At 52.6% G+C, this 21,162-nt stretch overlaps 2 protein-coding genes across 3 annotated transcripts; both read left to right on the forward strand.

Annotated features, from left to right (window-relative positions):
* The first annotated feature begins 475 nt into the window (after positions 1-475).
* PDCD1 (programmed cell death 1) lies at positions 476-6,347 on the forward strand. Of its 2 annotated transcripts, none has more exons than XM_017810507.1 (5): positions 476-709; positions 2,656-2,994; positions 3,927-4,079; positions 4,641-4,675; positions 5,509-6,347. In XM_017810507.1, the coding sequence occupies exons 1-5, from the start codon at positions 637-639 to the stop codon at positions 5,725-5,727; spliced, it is 819 nt and encodes a 272-aa protein (XP_017665996.1). In that variant the 5' UTR covers positions 476-636; the 3' UTR covers positions 5,728-6,347. The 2 variants fall into 2 exon arrangements, with proteins under 2 accessions (XP_017665996.1, XP_017665997.1); XM_017810508.1 differs by having other exon boundaries at positions 3,930-4,079.
* A 7,969-nt stretch (positions 6,348-14,316) lies between these two features.
* RTP2 (receptor transporter protein 2) lies at positions 14,317-16,533 on the forward strand. The gene is made up of 3 exons (XM_017810505.1): positions 14,317-14,599; positions 15,638-15,833; positions 16,283-16,533. The coding sequence occupies exons 1-3, from the start codon at positions 14,418-14,420 to the stop codon at positions 16,322-16,324; spliced, it is 420 nt and encodes a 139-aa protein (XP_017665994.1). The 5' UTR covers positions 14,317-14,417; the 3' UTR covers positions 16,325-16,533.
* Positions 16,534-21,162: the final 4,629 nt, after the last annotated feature.

Below are 21,162 nucleotides of genomic sequence, written 5' to 3' on the forward strand. Positions count from 1 at the left end.
TCTCCTTCTCCTTCTCCTTCTCCTTCTCCTTCTCCTCCTTCTCCCTCTTCTCCCATCCCATCCCAGTGGGAGCAGCCTACCAATAGGTGCCCCATGGCTACCCAGACCCTCCCTGTCTACCCAGTGCCACATGTCCCCCAATACTCCACTGCCTTGGGCACCTGTTGGGAACACCCATGGGTGCCTGGGAACCCAAGACAGCTTTTACTTATGTGCCAGGCTTGGAAATGAGGACCTGTCCCATGTGGCCCCTGCCTGCTCCATCCCTGAAAGATTTCCCCAAAAAGGGTTCAGGCTCAGAGGTGCCTGTCCCTGCTGCTCAGTAGCTGGTTGCCTGCGTGGGAAAGCAAGGAGGGGAAAGAGGCCATGTATGGCTCAGCTGATCCTTGCCTCCGAGGGGAGGAAGCTGGGGGCGGGAGGCAGCCCGGGTTTCCCTCTGGGGGAGAGACGGGCACGTTTCATTTCCACCCAGCCCTTGCAGGGTACGACAGAGAACAAGTTCCCGCTGCGGGGGAGGCAGCACAGAGAGAGCCGGGGCCGGCAGAGCACATACAGCACAGCACATCACGTCTGCCTGGGCAGGGGACCCACCGCCTCGCCGCGGCTCCAGGTGCCTCGAAGACGACGTGGGGCAGAATGGAGGTGGCCCTGGCTGGCCTCTGTGCCATCCTGCTCTGCTGTGGGCCCACACTGGCCTGCTGCCGCCGGGGTAGGTACTGGAGTGTGGCGTGCTCGCTGGCATGGCGTGTCATTTGTAGCTCTTGGAAAATGTCTAAAGGCTAGTCTAACTAACTAAGAATCTGGCATCAAGAAGGCAAAGACCCCAAAGCTTTTGGGTACGTGTGGCTGAAACAAAGGACGTGGGAATGCTTGAGGCAGAAGTGGGATTAACAGATGGGGAAGGGCACACAGCCCACAATGCTGACACCAGAGCTGTTTTGTGGCACAGTGACTGTAGTTAGAGTTCGATGGGTTTGCCGGTGCCATGTGGGGTCTGGTGTTTTCTGCTCTGGCTCTCATGGCTTCAGGCTGTGCCCTTGGGCTGCAACTCCTGTTTTGGATTGACACTGAGGGAGCCAGGGTCCTTGCTCTGGATGAAATTTGGGGAAGAAGGAGAGGTTGACGGGAAGGGGTGAGTCTCGGCAGAGGAAGTGAAACCCTGGTGAAGCTGTGTTCTCCCTTCCTCCCAGCCTGACTCTTCCTTTAGTGGATTTGTGTGTTTTCTGTCCTGATGGTGGGTGCAGGGCTGGGCGTTCCTTGGAGCAGATGTTACCTCTAGTGCTGGGAAGATGCAGGGAAACATTTAAATCCAACATCTGCTTTCAGATGTCCTCTGAACACTTCATTCATTGTTGGCACCAGCAATGACAGAAAGCAAAGCCCTGAACCTGCCAAATATTTTCTGTTAAACACAAAACACTGCAAAATTCAAAAACTGAAATTCAAAACTCTTCAAAAATTCTATCTCTTAGTGTGGGCACTGCCACAGCTGATCCTGCTGGTGGGAACTGGGGCACTTCTCTCCCTCCTTCCCTCCTGGTTGATCTCCTCCCTCATTTCTCAGCCCAGTTTTCCATCTGATCTTGTATCTATTCACGGAATTGTACAGGTCCATTTGCTGGTTGGTGACACTGAGACTGTGGTCCTACAGCCTCAGGCCAGAGCTGGAGGGACAGGAGGGACTTTCTGGCTCTCCTGTAAGCTCTGGGACTGCTATTGGTGTTGATTTCTGAAAAGGGAAGGTAAATTTTTTAATGACAGGGACTTTTCAAAGCCTTGGTGGTTTGAATCACTTGGTCAGGTAACCCATGTGAAAAATGCCTCTTCCCACTTTTTATTGCTCTGAACAGAAATTAGTGCAACAACTACTGTGTTCTTCTGTGGGCCTGGCCCATGTTCGCAGCATCCCCGCTGCCTAGAGGGGTTGAACCTGCTGGCATAATGGGAAGGCAAATGTGGTGAAGCAGCAGGCCAAGAGGCCTGTGGCTGTAGCTGACTGCCCTCTGTGTTGGGAACAGCCTGGCAAGCCCATCTGGGACCCCCAGGGTGGGGGGCACACAGTTTGGGGACAGGCAGCTGGAAAGGGATGGCATTGTAAGCTCCAGGTTGCTCTGACCTGTTAGGTGGTCTCAGGATGGAGATAGCAAATACTGTACCATGGGCAGCCCCTGCCTGCTCTGAGGTCCAAGCATGGTGCAGTGGGGAGAGCCAGAGCATCCCAGCAGGCAGCCAGGCATGAGATGGGATGCACTGGAGGGCACTGCCCCGACCCAGGACTCAGTCCCTCTGCTCACTTTCAAAGTCAGCATCAGCTGGAGGGAAGATGACTCAGACATCAAAATATAGCATAGATTTAAAAATAATACAACCCTCAATGTTTGTTTTCCCCAGTACAGGTGTTCTGTGCCAATTTTAGTTAGCGCAGAGCACAACTTGCTCTGCTGAAACCACTTCACAGTACAGTTACTAACTCTGAGGGTCCCCCTCCAGCCAGCAGGGAAGGGAAGGGGCATGGACTAATGTACCTCGCTGTGACCCAGAGTAATGAAGTGGACTGGGCTTGCATCCCAGGCTCCTGCACAGGGGGTATCACTGTTTCTGAGATCTATGCCTGCTGTAACCGTGTCTGCTCCTTGTTTCCTCTCTCCCAAACAGTGACTATCTTCCCATCAGTGTTAACTTTCCATGAAGGTGGCATAGCCACCTTCTCCTGCAATATCTCCATGGAGAGTGACTCTGGCTCAGAGTACAGCCTCAACTGGTACAAGGACACCAACCACAGCCAAGCCCAAAAAATAGCTGAGATCAGCCCAAACAACCCCAGGATGGAGACAGAGAAGTACCGGCTCACCAACCACACTCCTGTCTTCAAGATTGAGATCCGGAACCTCCACCAAAATGACTCAGGCTCCTACTACTGTGGACTGATCACCTTCTTTGAACCCAATAAATTCCTTTTGATGGAGAGCAACCGGTCCCAGCTGATGGTCACAGGTCAGGCTTGGGGCTGAGCTGATGGGTAACACATTGTAGCTCCAAGGCTTAAGGCAGACAGTACCCTGCTGGTGGAGGATCTGACATGGGTCAGGAGAGAACAGCCCTGCCCTTTCCCCCTCCTTTGCATTCAGGGTTGAGGTCCAGGAACACAGGCTAACCTCCCTGTGAACACTGCATCTGGATGTGGTCCTGATGCAGGAGGTCTCCATCCTGCTGGGACTGTGTCCCCAGTAATGCTGTGGGGAGAAGCAGTTCTTACCCATTGATGGAGGCTGAGACCAGTGTAGGGAACTGCCTTCATCCTTGAACAGCTCCTCGGGGGACAGGAATTGTGTTTGGGGTGATGACCAGGGCTCAGACACCTCAAACAGCCAGTGTCGGTGTAGATACTGACATTGCAAAATCATGCTCTGTGAGGGTCTGATAGTCCCATGGTGTGTGAAACTGAGATCTTGCAGCAGTCTCTACCATATCCTTGCTTGACAGCAGAGGGGCTTTGTGGGGCTCAAGCCGACTTTTCATAAAAAAGAAAAACTCTGCAAAAGTCACTGTCTTCCACAACATTTCTTCCCAATGCAAGCTGATGCTGTGCTGAGCCCAGGATGTGGACATGGCAGGGAGGCCTGGGGAAACTGTGTCCTCCATGGGGCTCTGCTGAGCATAGTCATGCCACAGGACTGCCTGCAGGTGCAGAATGGAGCCCTGTGGGATCATCTTCACCACCTACAATGGGAAGGAATGGGACACATCCAAAACATCTCCCATGTCAGCCCAAAATCAGGGCCCCTGGAGGGATAGTGAGGCTGTGGCAGCCTGTCTGGGACTGAACCTGTTCTGAGGACAGCCCCCATGTTCCTCTGTTGCCTTTCACAAGAACTATAGAGACCATTTTCCACTCTTGACCTGGTGTTTTTGAATGGCTATTGCAGCAGCCCCTGAGATGAATCCCACTGAGGAGCCAGAGATAGAGGAAGGCAACCCCTCAGACCACATCAAGGCCATGCTCCTGGGCATCCTGCTTCTGGCCGGGGTGATTCTGCTGCTGATCTTTGGCTACCTCACCATCACATACAGGAGAGGAGGTAGGATCCCCCTGGGGGCCACGCAAACCCAGCCCAGGACTAGGGATCAGCCAGATGTCTGCAGCTGCTTGGGGTGCATGGGCTTTTTCAACGTGCTAAACTCTGCTGTGACATATCCCTATGGGACAGATATCTCCATGCCTGGGGGAGATGGGGCTTTGAGCCCTGCTTGCCCATTGTAGAGCCCCCAGACCACATGCAGTGGATCTATACCACTCCTTGGTGTGGTGCCTTAATGCTGCACATGAAGCCCTCCCATACCCCTTGCCCAGGCACCTTTGGAGCATCTCATTATCACCCTGCTGCAGCACAGGGCATCACCTCAGCCACTCTGCAGGCACCCCAGGGGCTCTCACAGGGGGCTCCCCTGCATTCCATTAATTCAAATTAAACTCTAGACTGTGGGCTGGTGTCTCACTTGTCCTTGTAATGCTCAGGGTGTTAGATTCTGAGTAGAGAAAGAGTGTGGTGAAATGAGTCCAGCGCTAAGGCAGGGGAGCTGGGTCAGCTCATGCTGTTGTGGTAAACGAGTCTCTTCTAACCAAGTGTGTTACTTTGCAGATGTGCAGAAACCATCAAGTGAAAACATGCCAGCGGTGAGTTTTCTGCCTCTGTCTCCCTGCCGTGCTGCAGGGGAGCATTGTGGCATCGCTGGGGTGAGCAGGGTGGAGTGCATCCCTTTATCAGCCCTTCACAAGCATCTTACTTCTGCTGTCTTCTCTGCTGCTGCTTGATCTTTTCTGCACAGCTACAACTGCTTTTCTGCACCTGCAGCAGAACAGTCCCATCACAAAATCAAAAAAAAATGCCCCAGAGAGGATGGGACTCTCTAGTCCAACCCTCTATTAAAGCAGGGCTATCTTTGACAGTGGATTGCATTGCTGTAGAAAATGGGAGAATGTTTCCCCCCAATATATTAAGCTAAAATTTATTTTGCTGCATTTGGTGCCTGGTTTCTTCTCCCTTTTGCCAAGCACCTCCAGGAGGGATCTGTCTCCATCTTCCCTCCTACCCCATTAATTTGGTAGCTGAAGGCAAGGAGTAGGTTCCCCTGCTCTCTCTCTTCTCTGGGCTGAGCAAACCCAGCCCCAGGCTCTTTTCATGCACACTGTGCCATCTTCAAGCCCAATGGAGAGGTAGGAAAAGGGCTTCTAGCACATCCCTGCCTTCTACTGCAGGACAGGGAGAGAACTCAGCCTGCCTGCAGAGGCAGAGAACTGAGACACACATGGCTTTGCAGTGAACTGAAGGCTCAAGATCTGGTTCCTCTGGGCACATGCTATCCCAGGTCTGTGCATCTTTCTGCTTTATATCTCTCTCACCCTCCTGGGATGCCTCAAACCTGATTCTGGCACTTGCTGTAAAAAAGGGGGCTTGTGCTGGCAGGTACCTCTGGATGTTGAATCACCACAATGGGATTTCCTTGCAGAAGGAAGAGAAGCCCCCTGTGGTGTCCGTATCCACTGTGGACTATGGTGTGCTGGAGTTTCAGAGGGATCAGTGCACCCAGGTGCCCCCCAAGACCCAGCCAGCTGACCAGACAGAATATGCCACTATCATCTTCCCAGAGGAGAAACCCGTCACGCCGGAGCGGGGCAAGAAACGTCAGGATGAGAGGACTCGACATCTGTGCTCACAGCCTTGCTGAGGATCAGGGTCCCTCCTCACCAGGGTGTGGGCATGAACATGCTGCCCCGGTCCCTTGCTCCCACTGCAGTTTGCAGTTGGGAAAAATCCAGCATACCAGGACTGAAACAACAGAGACGCTGCTGCTGGAGTTGATATCAGACAGTCCTGGCCATGGTGTTATCGTGGCCGTGGGGTGGGTACCACAGGATGAGGAAAGTCCCTGCTGGGCTCCATGTGCTGCCTCTTCACTCAAGGCAGGGAGGATGGGCTGGGACAAAGCAGTGACGACAACAGGTCTATCCCAAAGGCAATTTACGTTATGCCTCAGTTTTCTACCTCTACCCAGGGCTCTGTGGAGTGGCCCTGCTGCTTCCCTTCCCCAGGTCTGACCCAACTAGGAAAGCACGACTGTTGGAGGAAATGCTGGAGGCCAGAGCTGGAGTGGTTCCTGTGAGATGCTGCTCATGGAAACCCAGGGCTGAGGGCTTCTGCTTGCTCAGAACAGAGGCTGCCTTGTGTTCTGCTATTTAAAGAAACCCCTGGGAAGTGGGCAGTTTTCCTCCTTTCTCCAGGCACTTTCCTTCTCTCCAAGAGGGGAGATCTACCCCTATGTCCTTCCGACCACAGGTGGGAGTCAAATCTGGCCATGGAGGTGAATAAAGGGTTTTGCATGAGGGGTGTTTGTTCACTTGTCATGGCAAGTGTGTGGGCAGGCAAATAACGGCTCTTGCAGTGCAGGCAAGTGCAGTGCAGTGCTGGGAGGTGGTGGCATCTGTTGTGGTTCCTGGGTCTCTCTGTGAGATATGCAAGCTGCTCTTCCACAAAGCTGCTCTTAATAATTTAAGAGGCTGATGCTCTTTTTCCTCCTGCCCCTGTCTGAGCTGGTCACCCAGGTGCAGCTGCAAACCCAGACACCCCCCTTACCAGACTCGCCTCAGGGCACTCACTCAGCCTGTGGGGATGTGCATGCTTGCTGTGCCATCAGCCAGGGCACAGCTCACAGCATGGTGCTCAGTGCAGCTTTCTGGCTCCGAACTTCCACTTTCCCTCTTGAAAGAGGTGCCAGGGCTGTGGCACCTGCCAGAAACCAGAGCAGAAAGAAATGACAGCTGCTCAAGAGGGGAGAAACCCCAGTAAGGAGTGGCTTTGAAGGCAGCAGAGACCTACTAGGAGACTGTGAAAACCAGTGAAAACAGAGAAGAATCACTTGCATCTCACACTTCAGCAGCACCGTTAGCGGGTTTCTTCTTCACTTACTTCCAGTAAGCCTCGTGGGACCCAGCCTGGGTGCTGGGGGAAGGGGTGAGGCAAGCCAGGCATCACATCTTGTCCTCTGTGGGGACTGGAAAGTCCATGAGAAACTTCCAGAGGGGACCAGATGGGATAAACATCCATTTGGGTTGTCTTTCAGCTTCCTTCAGGGTGGGAGAGTGGATATGGTGGCCTTCCAGTAGCCTGCCAGTAGCCTCCATGGGCAGTGCTGTAACTCCCAAGACATTGACTCAGGCCAATGTGTGGTTCAGCCCATCGGGACATTTTGCCAGCAGCAGCCCTGCTCCTTTGCCCAAGCGGCTCTGTCAGAGATCTGCTGTGGCCGGCAGGGCCCGGAAAACCAAGGCAGGAGGCAGCCACAGTGGGCGAGAAGCAGGAGCTCAGTCAGCAGTTTTGGTTTTGGCTTTCCTGTCAGACACAACACCGGTGAGAGGGTAGGCCAGTGGGCCCTGCTTCACATTTTCCAATCTGCCTCTCAGGCAGCAGAGGTGCCGGATCTTGAGCCCTTCCTGCACCCCCTGGCGGCAGCTATGACTCCTCCAGGAGCAGCTGGGGCTGAGTCCCTTCCTCTCTTGGTGGATTGTGGTCTGCAGCTGCCTGGAGGCTCTCAAGCTCTCTGGTGGGGTTGAAGGTGTACCAAAAGCATCTCCCTCTGACATTTGGGATGGGAGAATATCCAGCCTGTGTCAGTGCCTGGGCCCCTCCAATCCCCATCAGCCTTGCTGCAGTCCTGCCCCTTGCAGGGAGAAAGGCTGGGCTCTGGGGATGTTTGGGGTGGGGATGCTCCAGGCTGCCAGACACCATCTCCCATCCCTGTTTGGAGCACGGGGTGCCCAGCACTGGCAGAGACATGAGCTATGCTCCCCTGCACTGGGCACGGCACTGACTGTGCTAGCCAGAGCAGGAATAGGGTTGTGATGAGCTCCAGGTGGGATGCAGGTTTCAAGCCCCCAGCTGGGCATCTCTAACCCAAGCAGTGCCTTCAGATGGGTGTCAGGCCCCACACCCCAGCATCCTGCTTGGGAATGGGGAGTTGAGTGTGTTTGTGTGCAGGAGCTGTTCTTTTGACTTTCTGTGCAAGCCAGGAGAGCCGACGTGCAGTTTTGACTCTCCCTCTAGCCTGGTGATGGTAGTTTGGTCTTCCCGGAGTCACTGTGCAGGATCTGGAAGAAGCTGTTTTACCTCCTGTCCTGAGAAGTTCCCAGTTCTGGCTTTCCCAGTTCCACCATCCTACATCCCTCCTATCATCCCTCCCATACCTCCCTATCACAGCCCTCCTGGTTTTGCCCACCGCTGCACCCATATCAGTCGGTTGCCGGCTATTTGCACTAACTGGCAGGTTTATGCCCCTTTTTTCCACTACAAATTAAGGAAAGACTCAAGTAAACTCATTTCCACCTAGGATGCAAAGGTTTGTGTCAGTTTTTTTGAGGGGGCTGAGTTGACACTGTCAACTGTCAAGTCCTTTGGCTTTCCCTGCCCACATCAAGAAGAGACTGGGCTGTGATGGGCCTGGTGTGGTTTTGGGGCACATCCTTTCTGCTGCAGCTGTTTTGTTGGCTCTGAAGGGCTGTGGGTGGCAGGGTTTCAGTAGTCATTGGTTTAGGCTGTGGAAGGGAGGTTTGCTGAAGAGTGTTTAGGCAGACCTGACCACCTGGCTCTGGATTTTGACCTTGTTCCCTGCAGCGTCACAGCCACTGGGACTAAGCCCTGCACCTTAGAGTCACTGGCCACTGACAGAGTAAGAACAAGGCTCAAGACTGGTCCTCCATCCCATTTTGAGTAAATGGTGGCTTACATCAGTGCAAGAGGGAAAAGAACAAGGCCCTAAAAAATTAAATAGCACTTGGACCTGACTCTGTGTTCTCAGATGTGTCATCACTGGGAATAACCCCTGCAATGCCAGAGGAGATAGGGTGTAGCTTTGGGTCTGCCCACCTCATTCCCCTTGGCATAGTGATGTAAGCTATGGAGAATGCTCCAAACAACTTCCTCCCTGTTGCACAAAGCTCACAAGTGCACAGCAGCCAAACTGGGGTTGGGGGGTGGAGGGGGTGCATGTCCAGTTTTTTCCACTCTCTATCCCCTCAGAGCAAACATCCCCAGCCTGGCCATGCACACTCATGTGCAAGCACACACAAATGCTCGTGAACACACAGATGTGCAAGCAACTCCCCATGCAAATTTGTGTGTACGCCCCCAGATTTGCACAGTTATTCTTACCAAATACACCCACCACCCTGCAGACACATATCCCCCCAGCCCCTCCATCCATGTGCCAGGGCTTCTCCCATACTGGGACCTGGGTGGAGCCAGGGGGGTGGCTGTGGGTGCTGAAGCTGCTGCATTTCCTGCACACTCTGGTCTGGCAGTCACAGCAACCGCTTCTGACCGCAGATACCCAGCACTCCCCCGAGGAGTGGCTGTCACCGATGTCAGTGTCAAAATGCTTTGTCAGCTCCCTGAGACCACACATTAGCTGTGACCTCTGGAGAATCTCATCCCTGGTCCCACCCTGGGGTCTTGGTAATGGAGAGTGGCCAGACCCCTCTGTGATACCTGAGACTGATCCCTGTCAGCTTGGATGTGTGACTTCTCATGCCTGAGCTATACCTAGGCAAACAAAACCCTCTACATGATGCTTGGGAGCCAGCCTGGCTCCTTATATACCCCAGCCTTGATTAAAGATGGTTGGGAACAACATGTGAACAAGCACCCCTTAAAAAAACCTGTTTCCCTTAAAGAAACCTGAACTTATAAACCATATATTGAGAAAACTGGGCAGGCAGATAAAGATGGAGAGAAACTTGCAGCAGTGTCTTTGAGGAGAGCTGTGCCATGGAGCAGCAAAGTGCTGTTCCTGAAAAACAGGGCATTGAAGATGCTGGGTGGGGGGGAAGAGTTGGTCAGGACATAGAATAGTAAGGTCATTTTCAGGTGAGCACTGTCCTGATCACTGGGAGGTCTTGAAGATGTGTTTTGGTTTGGAAGAGGTTAGACTGGAGATGCTGCAGCGGGTATGTGGGTTATTTGGGTTAATGAGGTGGTCTGTGCATGGCACTGGTCTGTGTGGCATTGTGGTATGGAAGCATTGCCATGGCCTTGACTTGCTGGGAGAGCAGATGTCAGTTCTGGAAGAGACAGGCTGGGGTGAGCTAGTGGGTGGTGTCATTGGTCATGGGAGGGATGGGCTGTTGGGCAGGCTGCCTGGGTCCCTAACCATGGCCAGCTTGCACAGCCCTGGTGTGTCCTGAGGGGTCCAGGCCACAGCACCTCTGTCCTGTCCCACCAAAAGCCTTGCCCTGCCTGTCACCAACCTGCTGTAGCCTTGTAGAATGTCTCTGTTTCCTTCCGCCGCCCTCATTTTGCTTTCTCTAGTTTTGCTTTGAGTCGTCTCCAGTTTCTTCTCTCTCTTCTTCCCTTTGCTGGGATGTGATACTCAAGGAGGGTGGTGGCAGACCAGATCCTGACACATGGGGGCTCAGAGGGCCAGGCAGGAACCCTGTGCCTGCCCACTGCACTGCCCCAAGACCAAACCTACTCTCCATGGAACTGGGGTAGAGCCTTGTTGGAGGGTGCTGAGCTCTCTCCTTATGACTGGAGGGACCACCACAAGTCTCACCTGAAAGTCAGGTATCCCAAATCCATGTGGACTGATACCTGGCCACATCTTCACATCCACCTGCTCCATTAAATCTCTCCCCATCGCTCAGCATACCGCTTCATCCCATAAGTCCAGGGTGATGGGGCAATGTGCCCTCTCTAAAATCTGGCTTGGGCGTACCCCCATTTCCAGAGGACCTGATACTCCTTGCCTCAAATCCACCCTGAGATAGGTGGACCCTTCTCCAAGGGCTTGAATGTGGAGGCAATCGAGCCTGGAAGGGAACCTGCAGCTATTGCTTGTCCCTAGAGGTGATGGGTTTCACCATAACAGGGTGACAACCATTCAACGTCAGCAGTGGCAAGGTCGGAGGGGGACTGAGGCATAGAGAGCTGGCATGGAGCTGTGTCCCAGGAGGATATGGATGCCCAATTTACCATCTGCTTCAAGGAGGGGAAAAAAGAGGATCTGTGAAACTCTATATGAGTCGGCCTGCCTTGGTACCCAGAAAAACTCCGGAACAAATTAGTAAGGCCACCAAGCAGTAACACTGACAAGGGCAGTGCTGCGGTTGAGATCACACATTTAGCAGGAACATGTGTCAAACCAACCTCATTTTCTCTTCACTAGGGCGACAGGCTGGGTACTGCAGGGAAAGCAGGAGTGATGCTATCTTTGTGCTGCCTTATGTGACATTCTCATACGCAAATTGGGGAAATGGGAAATTCTGCCACTGTGGGTGAATGGTTTCCCAAGAAGCCATATCCCATGAGCAGTTATCAATGGCTCATGAGAGCAGACACATCAAACTACTTTTCTGTGGAAGCATGGCTCACATGAAGGCAAGATGCTATTAAGGGAGGGTGTAGGGCCTATTTGAGTGGAGGGTTAGAAAACAAATTCACCCTGATGACCTGGAGAAAATGTCCTGAAAGAATGACTGGTGGAAAAGAATTGTGTGTGTTCAGTGCAGGAAAATATGATGGAAGTCTTCAGAGTGGGAAAAAGCCCCGATATGAAGCAAGCAGTTTAGGGTTCTGCCCTGTTGCTCAGATGTCAGTCCATCTTTCCTGCAAACCTTGCCACGCCCATGAACACAACATCCCCACTGCTGAGGGGATGTTCCTCTCTACAGTCCTGCCTGGTTACCAGGGTTGAATGTCCCTTTCTGCCCCTCCTAGGAACTGCTGGCAAGATGGAGCCACCTGTGTACGGGATGACCCATCCCAAAAGAAGGAATGGATATCACAGCAAGGATGGGGTGCACATGGGCCAATGAGAATCTTCATGGGCCTGGGCTGGAGGCCTGGAGGACAGGGAGGCTGACACACACTGAGAGATGAAGAGGAGGAGAAAGAACTTTGGGAAACTTTCCCGCTTCCGCAGGGGCTGCTCACCCAGGGGTGGGAGCTGAAGTAAAAAATCATTTCAGGCTGTGTGAAAGCAGCAGGGAAATTACCACACAGGCTGCACCTTGTGTACTTCTTTCACATATCCCATGGAGGACCCATGACCAGCATGCTGGGATGGAGAGGATTGTCAGGGTCTGTCTCCAGCAAGGGCTGCCAGCCCAGTGGGGTCATTCTGTGTCCAGGACAGGGCTCATCCCCGCTCTCTGTTGAGGTTGAGCTGCTCCCTGTGGCAGCAGCTTTGGTTTCCAAGCAGGTGCTGGTAAGCAGCAAGGTGCTTGGGCAGAGCCAGGACGTGTGTGTGAAACAGAACAGGACGTCAAAGCAGTTTCAGCTCTGGGGGTGGTTCTGGGAAAGTCCCTTTAGTAAAAGCAAGTCAAAATCTTTAATAGAGGGACCAGCACCCAGCTCTGTCTCAGAGATGACTGTGAGGGCTCGGCGCATTGTGAGTTGTGATTTGAGTTGTGTTGCCATGATGTAACAGGGGACTGGTTTCCATCACAGCTGGGTTTTGGAGACAGGGACCCATCCCTGTGCGAGGAGTGCCACTGGATCCCCACTGAACACTGTGTCTGAGGGGCAGTATTTTGGCCCCTGGAGTGGGAAGCATGGGGAGTGGTGCCTGTCCCATCGGGAGCACCCCTCTGCCCTGTGGCAGCAGTCCTGGGGAGGAAGAGCTGGGCTGAAAGCACAGACCCTCCAGATGAAGCGATCAGTGTGTTTGGGGTAGAACACAGGCAGATCTGCCTGCATTTTTCTTGCATTCAAACCCCCACAGAGTAAATCTTGGACAATAACACAGATAAGTCCAAGGGGGCAGGCAGATGCTGCAGAGTGAGGGCCCCATTCTGGTACCCTGCTGCTGCTGGGTCACCATGTCATACTAGGCCATGGTGCCCACTGTAAGGCAAGCCTTGATGCTGCTTAGCTCCCACTTTCTGCACCACAAGATTTGCAGCCCTGGAGACCCCTCTGTAACAGGATGCATGAAGGAGTCTTCTATAGTGAACCTGTAGAAATGAGATCCACTGGGAAAGGAGTGAGAAGAGGCCAAGGAGATCTGCTACTTCCTCCCTTCCTCTTATGTACCAGCGCTGAGCCAGGGATGTTCCCTGGTCCCGACCTGTGAGCACTGGAAAGGCTGGTGGGATGACCAACCTTCACTGGTGACCTTCACCATGACTTCACTGTCCTGCTTGTAGTTCACTGTCTTAGCCGAAGCAGGACCCCATGTACCCATAGTAGGGCTCTTGGGTAGGGGGTGACTCACGTCCCCTCCACAAGTTAGGGCTTTCTACCCCTTCATAAGGATCCTGAAGACCTTGGCCCCTCTGCATCCAAGAACACTCTTTCCTTCCTCCTAATCCTGCTTTAGATGATAGCATCAAGAGGTAATTAAGAGTGGAAGGACCTCAAAACAGGAAAGAACCTCAAAGCTGAAGAAATGGTCTGCCCTGGGACCTTGTTATGTCCCTCTGCTCTCACAGGACTGGCAGCACACATTGTGAAGGTGTTGGAGGGCTCTTGGTACAAATGATTTGTAGGCTTTTCCCTTCCAGCAGCAAAGATCAGAGGCTCCCTGCCAACCTGTCATTGCTGGGACTTACCTACGTTGACTGCCCGAAGCTGGACTTGCCTTACCAAGCAGCAGATCTTTCTCTAAATCAAGACCAATTATAATTTGACATCTTATCTAACCTGCTCCCTGTCCTGCATTGCTCTCCATGGCATTTCCTGGGGGACCTTTGCACCTGGAGAGGGGTGAGCTGGGAGACAGGGCTGCAAGCAGCCCCAGCTCTCCTGTTCATACCTTCCCTAGGTGCTCTCAGCTCAGAGCACACCTCACCTCTTTTGGTTTTACGTGCTGTGCTGTCCTCCCCAACTTTCCACCCTGCAGTTTCATGTCAGGCCTTTTTCTGCTTAAGTTGGCTGAAAGTTGGTAAAAATAGACCATGGTTGATGGCAGCTATTGAGAGAGATAAGGTTACCTGGAGCTTTATCGGCTGCTGAGTCCTGTGTGGGTTTCACTTCCATTATTCCTAAGCTGGGTGCAACCTGTCAGTTCACCCCACTGCCACAAAGGTGATGGGCATGGGCAGCCTGGCAGGGGGTTTTGTTTTCAACCTCTCTGCCTATGGACAGAGCAGCATCATGACAGAATGGCTCTGCAGGGTCAGGGGTTCATGTGTGGATCTTGATGAAACCCACCTGTCCTTGCTTTGGGAGACATTTTACCTGGCCAGGACCTGGTGCAGTGTCAGCAGGGACTGTTGACCCAGAGATCAGGAGGGGCGGTGCTGCTCACATGGGAGCAAAGGTTCCCCTCTTCAAGTACAAAGACACCGTACAAAGAGGAAAAGCTTGGGGAAAAGACAGTTTCACATGTGCATTAGCCCTCAGAAGCCACAAGCTTGACCTACAAGCATGGTCACTGCCACTTCCACAGCTCCAGGTGGAACCATGATGAGCTGGCAGGACATTTTCAAAGAGAAGCTTGCAGAAATGCACGTAACAGAGCAGTGGACGCTTCAGGAGGATGACACCCTGAGGGTGAAAGCCCTCAGTCCTCACTGGAAGGAGTTTGTGCAGCGCTGTGCTCTTGGGAGGTAGGGGACTGCCGACTCGGTCCCCATCGGAGCGGGAAAAGGGTTGATGGGCTGCCATGTGGATCTTTTCCTTTTTCAAAATTTGCTTGTTGGAAACAGGTTTTGACACAAAAGGGGCAGTTTGGAGGTGGGTGAGGCTGGAAGGGGATTTCCCATTTTTGTTCAAAGCTTAGTAGGTTATTGCCAAAACTGGAAAACATGATAATTAGAGGGGAGAAGAGTGCAGCAGCCTTCACAGGGCTGAAGGGCAGCTGGTATTTGGCCAGAATTTCTCCATGTTGGTGTCAAGATGCAAGAGCTCCTCCAGTTAGCAGGGGTAGTTACACCACACTAGAACCAAATCTTCTGGGTTTGGACACAGAGGATGAGGACAGTGAGAGCCACTGTCTGCCGGGACCTGGGGTGATGCCTCAGCAGCCCCTGCACCAGGCTGTGAGGTCTCGCAGCAGAGAGAGGCTGTGGCTCTGCATTGCTGATGAGAAGCCCCATCCCAAACATTTCCACCCTGGGTATTGATCAGACACCCTGCTGAGGTGGCAGCAAATGGAGACCTTTGTTTCCAGCCCAGATTGTGCAAGATGAAGAGCTGCGGGTTGCAGATTTTTAGACTCCTCAAGATCCTCACCTGTGCAGCAGCCTCCACCCACACCTTCCTTCTATTTTACTTCTTTTTTTTTTGTCTTACCCAGTCCTGGTCTTGATGTTGGCTTTCTGCTGAGCTGTAATGAGCTGGCATGGGTGAGGGGCTGGGGTCCCAAACAGAGGCCTGATGTTTCCCACCCCAAGGACCTCTGCTCTTGGCAGTGGGGGAAGGATCCCAGCAGACAGCCTGGCTGCTAAGATCTTTAATGCTGGGACCAGCCCTCAGCTCACATTTGTAGTGAACTCCCCAGCCTGGCATCATGCTGGTAGGGGGATGACAGTTCAGTGTAAAGCTTGCAGGAGCCATGGCTTCCCTGGTCCCTACTGGCTGAGCAGGAAGCCTCTGGCTCAATATGGGGAGCCTGTGATGAGTTGGTCTCATCTGTGCCCTCTCAGATTTCAGTGCTCCCAGTGCTGTCATAAATGGACGTCAGCCAAAGTGCTCATCCTGTTCCACATGCGCCAGTGCCCAGGCTGGGGCATAATACGGATGCGAGTCTTTCGCCAGGAATGCAGGCGCTGCCCCAACCCGCAGCTGGAGTATCCTGAGTTCAGCCTGGAGACTGTGGAGAGGATTCTGCACAATCTGATGGTAAAGATCCTCCAGTATTTCTACAATAAGCCTGTCCAGTCCTCCGATCTCCTGGAAGTCGCGGTGGATATACCAGTGACGGGGCCACACAACAGTGCCCGCTGCGAGGCCTGCAGGCTCGGCATTTGCAACAAGTCACGGCAGGCCCCGGCACTGGATACCTGGAAGGCCTGGAAGGCCTTGAGGGATGCCTGGAAGGCCTTGATGGATGCAGACAAGGACAGGACCCATCACACCAAGTCAAGCCCAGCCCCGGAATGTGTTGACAGGGAGTGCTTGTTAGATGCAGATGGGTCCCTGAAACACCAGGGCTCAGGGCCCCACAGAGCCTCGACCCACTGCCCCTCACCCTGCAGTAGCAACTTCCCCTGGAAATGCTGCTGCTGCATTGGCAGCTCTTTGCTCTTTGTTTTGGCAATGATCATCTTCTTTGTGGTTTATTTCACCAGGATGTAGTGGGGCCTGGGGATTGCAAAGAAGAGCTGAGGTGATGGCTTGAGGAGCTGATGGAGCACCTGGAAAACTGGCTTATGGCTCAGCTGGGCTCTCCTGGCATGGGAGGCTCTCCTGGTGGCATGGAAACACATCAGGATGCCTCAGCCAGGCACCTTGTCCCAAAGCCTTGGGGAAGCTGGTGGGTGTGATGCTTTCTTAGGGAATATGTTCCGTATGTGGATAACTCTCAGCTACCCCATGCAAAGGATGAGGTTTATTACTTGCAAGAATAAAACAAGCCCTTTATCCTCAGCCTAAAGATGCATTTGTGCTTTTTAATTTCTCTAAAGCCTTTTCTAAGTGTGTGTGAGCAGCTTGGAGAGAAGCTGGTGCTGCCTTTATCCTCTGTCTGAGCTCAGCTTCCAGGGAGGCACATCCTTATTCTCCCCTGCCTTTGGCCTTGATGGAACTGGGCCAACAAAGCAGCTGAGAGGCGCCTAGAGATGTAGGTTTGCAGCAGAGTCACGAGGACCTGGTGCCCATAGATGGTGGCACTACCTCCTATGAGCTGTGTACCTGGCCCTGTGCACCAGCAGATGTCCCTTGTGTCACCAGGGGCCCAGAAATTGCTTTCTCCTCCAAAAACATCTGGGTGCTGAGCTTTCACAAAGGGACTCTTTTTCAGGCAATATAGTGATAGGACGAGGGGTAATGATTTTAGAGTGAAAGAGAGTATATTTAGATTAGATATCAGGAAGAAATTCTTTACTGCGAGGGTGGTGAGCACTGGAAGAGATTGCCCAAAGAAGGTGTGGATGTCCCATCCCTGGAAATATTCAAGGCTGGGTTAGATAAAGCTTTGAGCAACCTGGTCTAGTGGAAGGTGTCCCTGCCCAGGAACAAGATGATCTTTACAGTCCCTTCTGACTCAAACCATTCTAGAATTTTATGACTAGGGCTCTGAAAAAGCAGATACAACCCCCTGCCAGGCTGGGGACCCTGTAGTGGAGTAGTGGAGGCAAAGGGTACCCAAAGTGGGCAAGAATAAGAAGGCTGTGACAGCAAGTCCAAAGTCTCTGCCTAATTGGGTCAATTATGGGGAAATTACACTTACTGGACTACAGGGTTTGGGCAAAGGGGAAGATGCTGACTCTTGTCTACTGCTACTTTGCTCTGCAGGGCTCTAGGGATCTGGTGGGCATCATAACGTTGAGAGAAAACCTGTTGTCCCCCTGCAGTCAGACACCCCTCAGGCTTACCGTTCCTGTGGGGGAGCTCCTGGGCTCCTGCAGAACTTACCCGTGGGGACAGCATATCCTCTGGCCGTGACTTTGGCCCAGAAAAATGAGGCGAAGTTGGTCTGTAAGTGCTTGTGTCCTAATTTCAGCTGGGATAGTTTTCTTTTTAGTAGCTGTTGCAATGTTGTACTTTGGATTTAATATGGGAATAATAATGGTGATAACACACTGATATTTTGGTTGTTTCAAGTAGTGCTTACTCTAAGTTAAGGACTTTTCAGTTTCCCATGCTCTGCCAGCAAGCAGTTCACAAAGAGCTGGGAGGGAGCATGGTCAGCTGGCTCAAACTGGCCAAAGGGATATTCCATACCACAGAATGTCCTGCTCAGTGAATAAACGGAGGAGGAGTTGGCCAGAAGGGATCAATTACTCCTGGGGGACAGACTGGGCATTGGTCAGCAGGTGGAGAGCAATTGTGGTGTGCATTACTTATCTTTATTGAGTTTTACATCTCTTTATTATCTCTCTGTTCATGACTATTATTGCTATTATTATATTTACTTTGTTTCAATTATTATATACTTTTAATTTCAACTAACAGACTTTACCCTTTCCCTATTCTCCTCCCCATCCGACTGGGGCAAGGTGGTTGCACTGAGTGAGAGGCCGTGTGGTACTTAGTTGCTGTCTGGGCTTAAACCACAACAGCTTGAAAAAGCTTTTGAAATAGCCTGTAGCCTGCACATCATAAGCCTTAAATACAACCATGGCTACTAAAGGCCATCTTCTCTGGGGTCCTGGGGGGAGCAAGTGGTGGGAAAAATCAGAAGTGAGGTAGCAGAGATTGGTAAGATCTTCATGACACAAATTTTAGAGCCTCTCCTATATTTCTTTTTCGTATAAACAGTTTGATTGCTCTCCTGACCCCATTAATACCTCCCAAATCATCTGTGGCAGGGAGCACTCAGATTAACCTTGTTGCTGAAACGCTTCCTTTTGTTTCTTCCTCTTTGTGTGTTTTGGTTGACTTTTTTGTGTTAGGCAAGACTGTCACCCCACTCCACCCCTGGTGGGCTATGCCTTGTGGGCAGCACAGGGGCAGGACCAGAGACCCATTGCCCCTTGCCAGTCATTGCATATGGAAAAAGACACACAGGAGCTGCAGAAGAACTGGCACTGTGGGCAAAACTCCTTTTGGTTTCCTTTCTTGTGCTCAGGCTTTGGCTCCCTAGGACAGGCCGCAGCAGGAGCAGAACACTCTGAGCACTCACCCTGTGCCTGTACAGCAAGCCTGGCCCCTGCTGGGATGCAGGCTGCTGGAGTGACATGACGGTTTCTAACATCCCCCAAAGTGACCTGCATAGCTTGCTTTTCTCTGCTGTTTTCCCTGGGGTTCATACATCACCTGGGTTGTTGAGGAGCTGAAACACAGATACCCGGGGACCTGCTGCTTACCTCGAATAGTGAGAGCTGAAGTGAACAACCTCCAAACTACTTTGGGTACTGAAATTGGTTTTAGGACTGTCTGTCAAATTAGTCCAACAAGGAACAGACCTGCAGAACCACTGAGGCAGATGCATCCATCCTCTCCTGACTTGGTAAATGATTTGATGCTGAAGATGGATATCGTAGCAAAGATTCCATGACTGAATTAGTGAAAGAAAGACGAGCTGAAGGAAAGACAACAACCAAACCCAGTACAGCTTGCATAGCATCAATCCCTGTATGGGCCACTCACTTAAGGGTTGGACTCGATGATCCTTGTGGGTCCCTTCCAACTCAGAATATTCTGTGATTCTGTGAAATTGAACATGGCAGAGAGGTAAATCACTGGCTGTGCAGTTTCTGAGGTGCAGTCCTCTCCTCTCCTCCCTGCTGTGTCCTGCAGGGCGCTTTACTCTGCTCACTGTGGGTTTGCTTTTTCTGTTGATGTAAGATTCTCCCATTTTTTCACATGTGCAACCTGCAGGATATTGGTTAAAAAAAATAAATGTACATAACAGAAAGCCCTGTGTGATCCATGGGCCGCGTGGATTTGGTTTCTTGAGTGTTCCGTCCTGCTTGCCCCACCAACTCTCCCCCTCCCCCAGCGCCTTTTCTCCTCCACAGCCTCAGCAGCCCTGGCCATAGAGCCACCAGGTGGAGCTGCAGATCTCCGGCGCTGCACTGGGAAGCACTGGGACCAGCGAGCCGACAGAACTGGGACGGGACAGCATTCCCTAGGTGGGGGATGCCCTCCCTCCTATTTCTGTGACCAGCTGTTTCCCTGTAGCATGGTCACCCAAAGCCTGTCCTGCGTGGGAATGGAATTGGTCTGTGGATGAGTGGCTCTGCTGGGGAGGAGGCTGATCCTGCAGCCTGGACCAACTCCCCTCCTGTGATGGGAGCTGCCCGCCCTCTCCCCGCCGGCGTTATGTCATGAAGCAGGGACATGGCCAAGTTTCTTTCTGCCATTGCCAATAGCCCTCTTCTTTCCATGTTGAGGTTTTCCCCGCCCCAGTCATCTTGTCTGGCTGTCTGCAGCCTCCCCAACCACCCAGCTGCTGAGGGGCTACTCCCTTGTCTGTGCCTGAGAAGCCAACTCTGGTGGAGACTACATCCATGTGGGGGTCCTTATTTTCTTGCTTGAGTCTCTCTGCTCTTTCACAAGGGCAGACCCATCCCTTGCTCCCCTGCAAGTCTTCTGCACACCTCCTGTGCTCCTCATCCACAGCCTTATGTAAATACGCTGCTTTTGTCCTGATCCCCTCCTTGCCTCTGCCTACTTGCCTGCCTGTCTCCTCATGCTGTGTGAGCATGCCCCCTCCATCATGCAGCCCCTTCATCCCCTCCCCAGTACTCAGAGCCACCTGTGCATATATAGGTTTCTCAGCCATGGTCTCCTTTTTGGGATCCTTTCCAGGATACCCCTCTCCAACAAGTAGCTGTGCCCATCTCCCGCTTGTTTCTTAGCAAACTGTCCTCAAACTGCTTCTTTCTGCAGCTCTTGGCACTTTTGGAGTACAGAGCAAGCCCTTGCAGCTCAGCGCAGCCCCTAAGGTTGGTGAGCAGTGGCCAGGCCCCAAGCTGGCATGGGAAAAGTGGAAGGTGGCTGAGGGAAGAGGGATTCTCTCTCTCTCTGTGGGTCCTGTGTAGGTCCTGGCTGTTTCCCCCAGTCTGTTTGAGACTGGGCTCTGCTGCAGCCAACTCTCAGCTCACGCCTGGCACTCACATGCAGCCAGGGGCAGTAAAACCTCTTCAGGGACGTTTTGCTGGCTTTTCACCACAGCCAGACTGATCAATTGCTGTCTCCGCGCCTGTCTCCCCGGAGAGAAGCTCTCACCACTCTGGCAGGTTGCGAGGTGCCAGCAAAAGCAAAGCCCATTGTTGCTCCCACTTTTCTCCTTGGCTGCCTGTTGCCAGCCCACCCTGCAAACACTGAAGCGCCCGTGGGGCATGAGGGGTTGGCACTCGGCAGCAGCGGCTTGGTGAGCAGGGGGCAAGGGCTGGATTGTGCTGGGGATTTCCGGGCAGAGCTATCAACAGGAGGTGGAGGAGAGTCTGTATTTATGAGTTATCTGTTGTAGGGCAGCAATATTTTTTAATGTACCCCAGAGCTGACTGGGCTTAGATCATACAGATGATGGTTTAATGCTCAGAAGACCACACTTTGATTT

This window comes from Lepidothrix coronata, unplaced genomic scaffold (assembly GCF_001604755.1).
Source record: "Lepidothrix coronata isolate B3197 unplaced genomic scaffold, Lepidothrix_coronata-1.0 Scaffold29, whole genome shotgun sequence".
Lineage (NCBI taxonomy): Eukaryota > Metazoa > Chordata > Aves > Passeriformes > Pipridae > Lepidothrix > Lepidothrix coronata.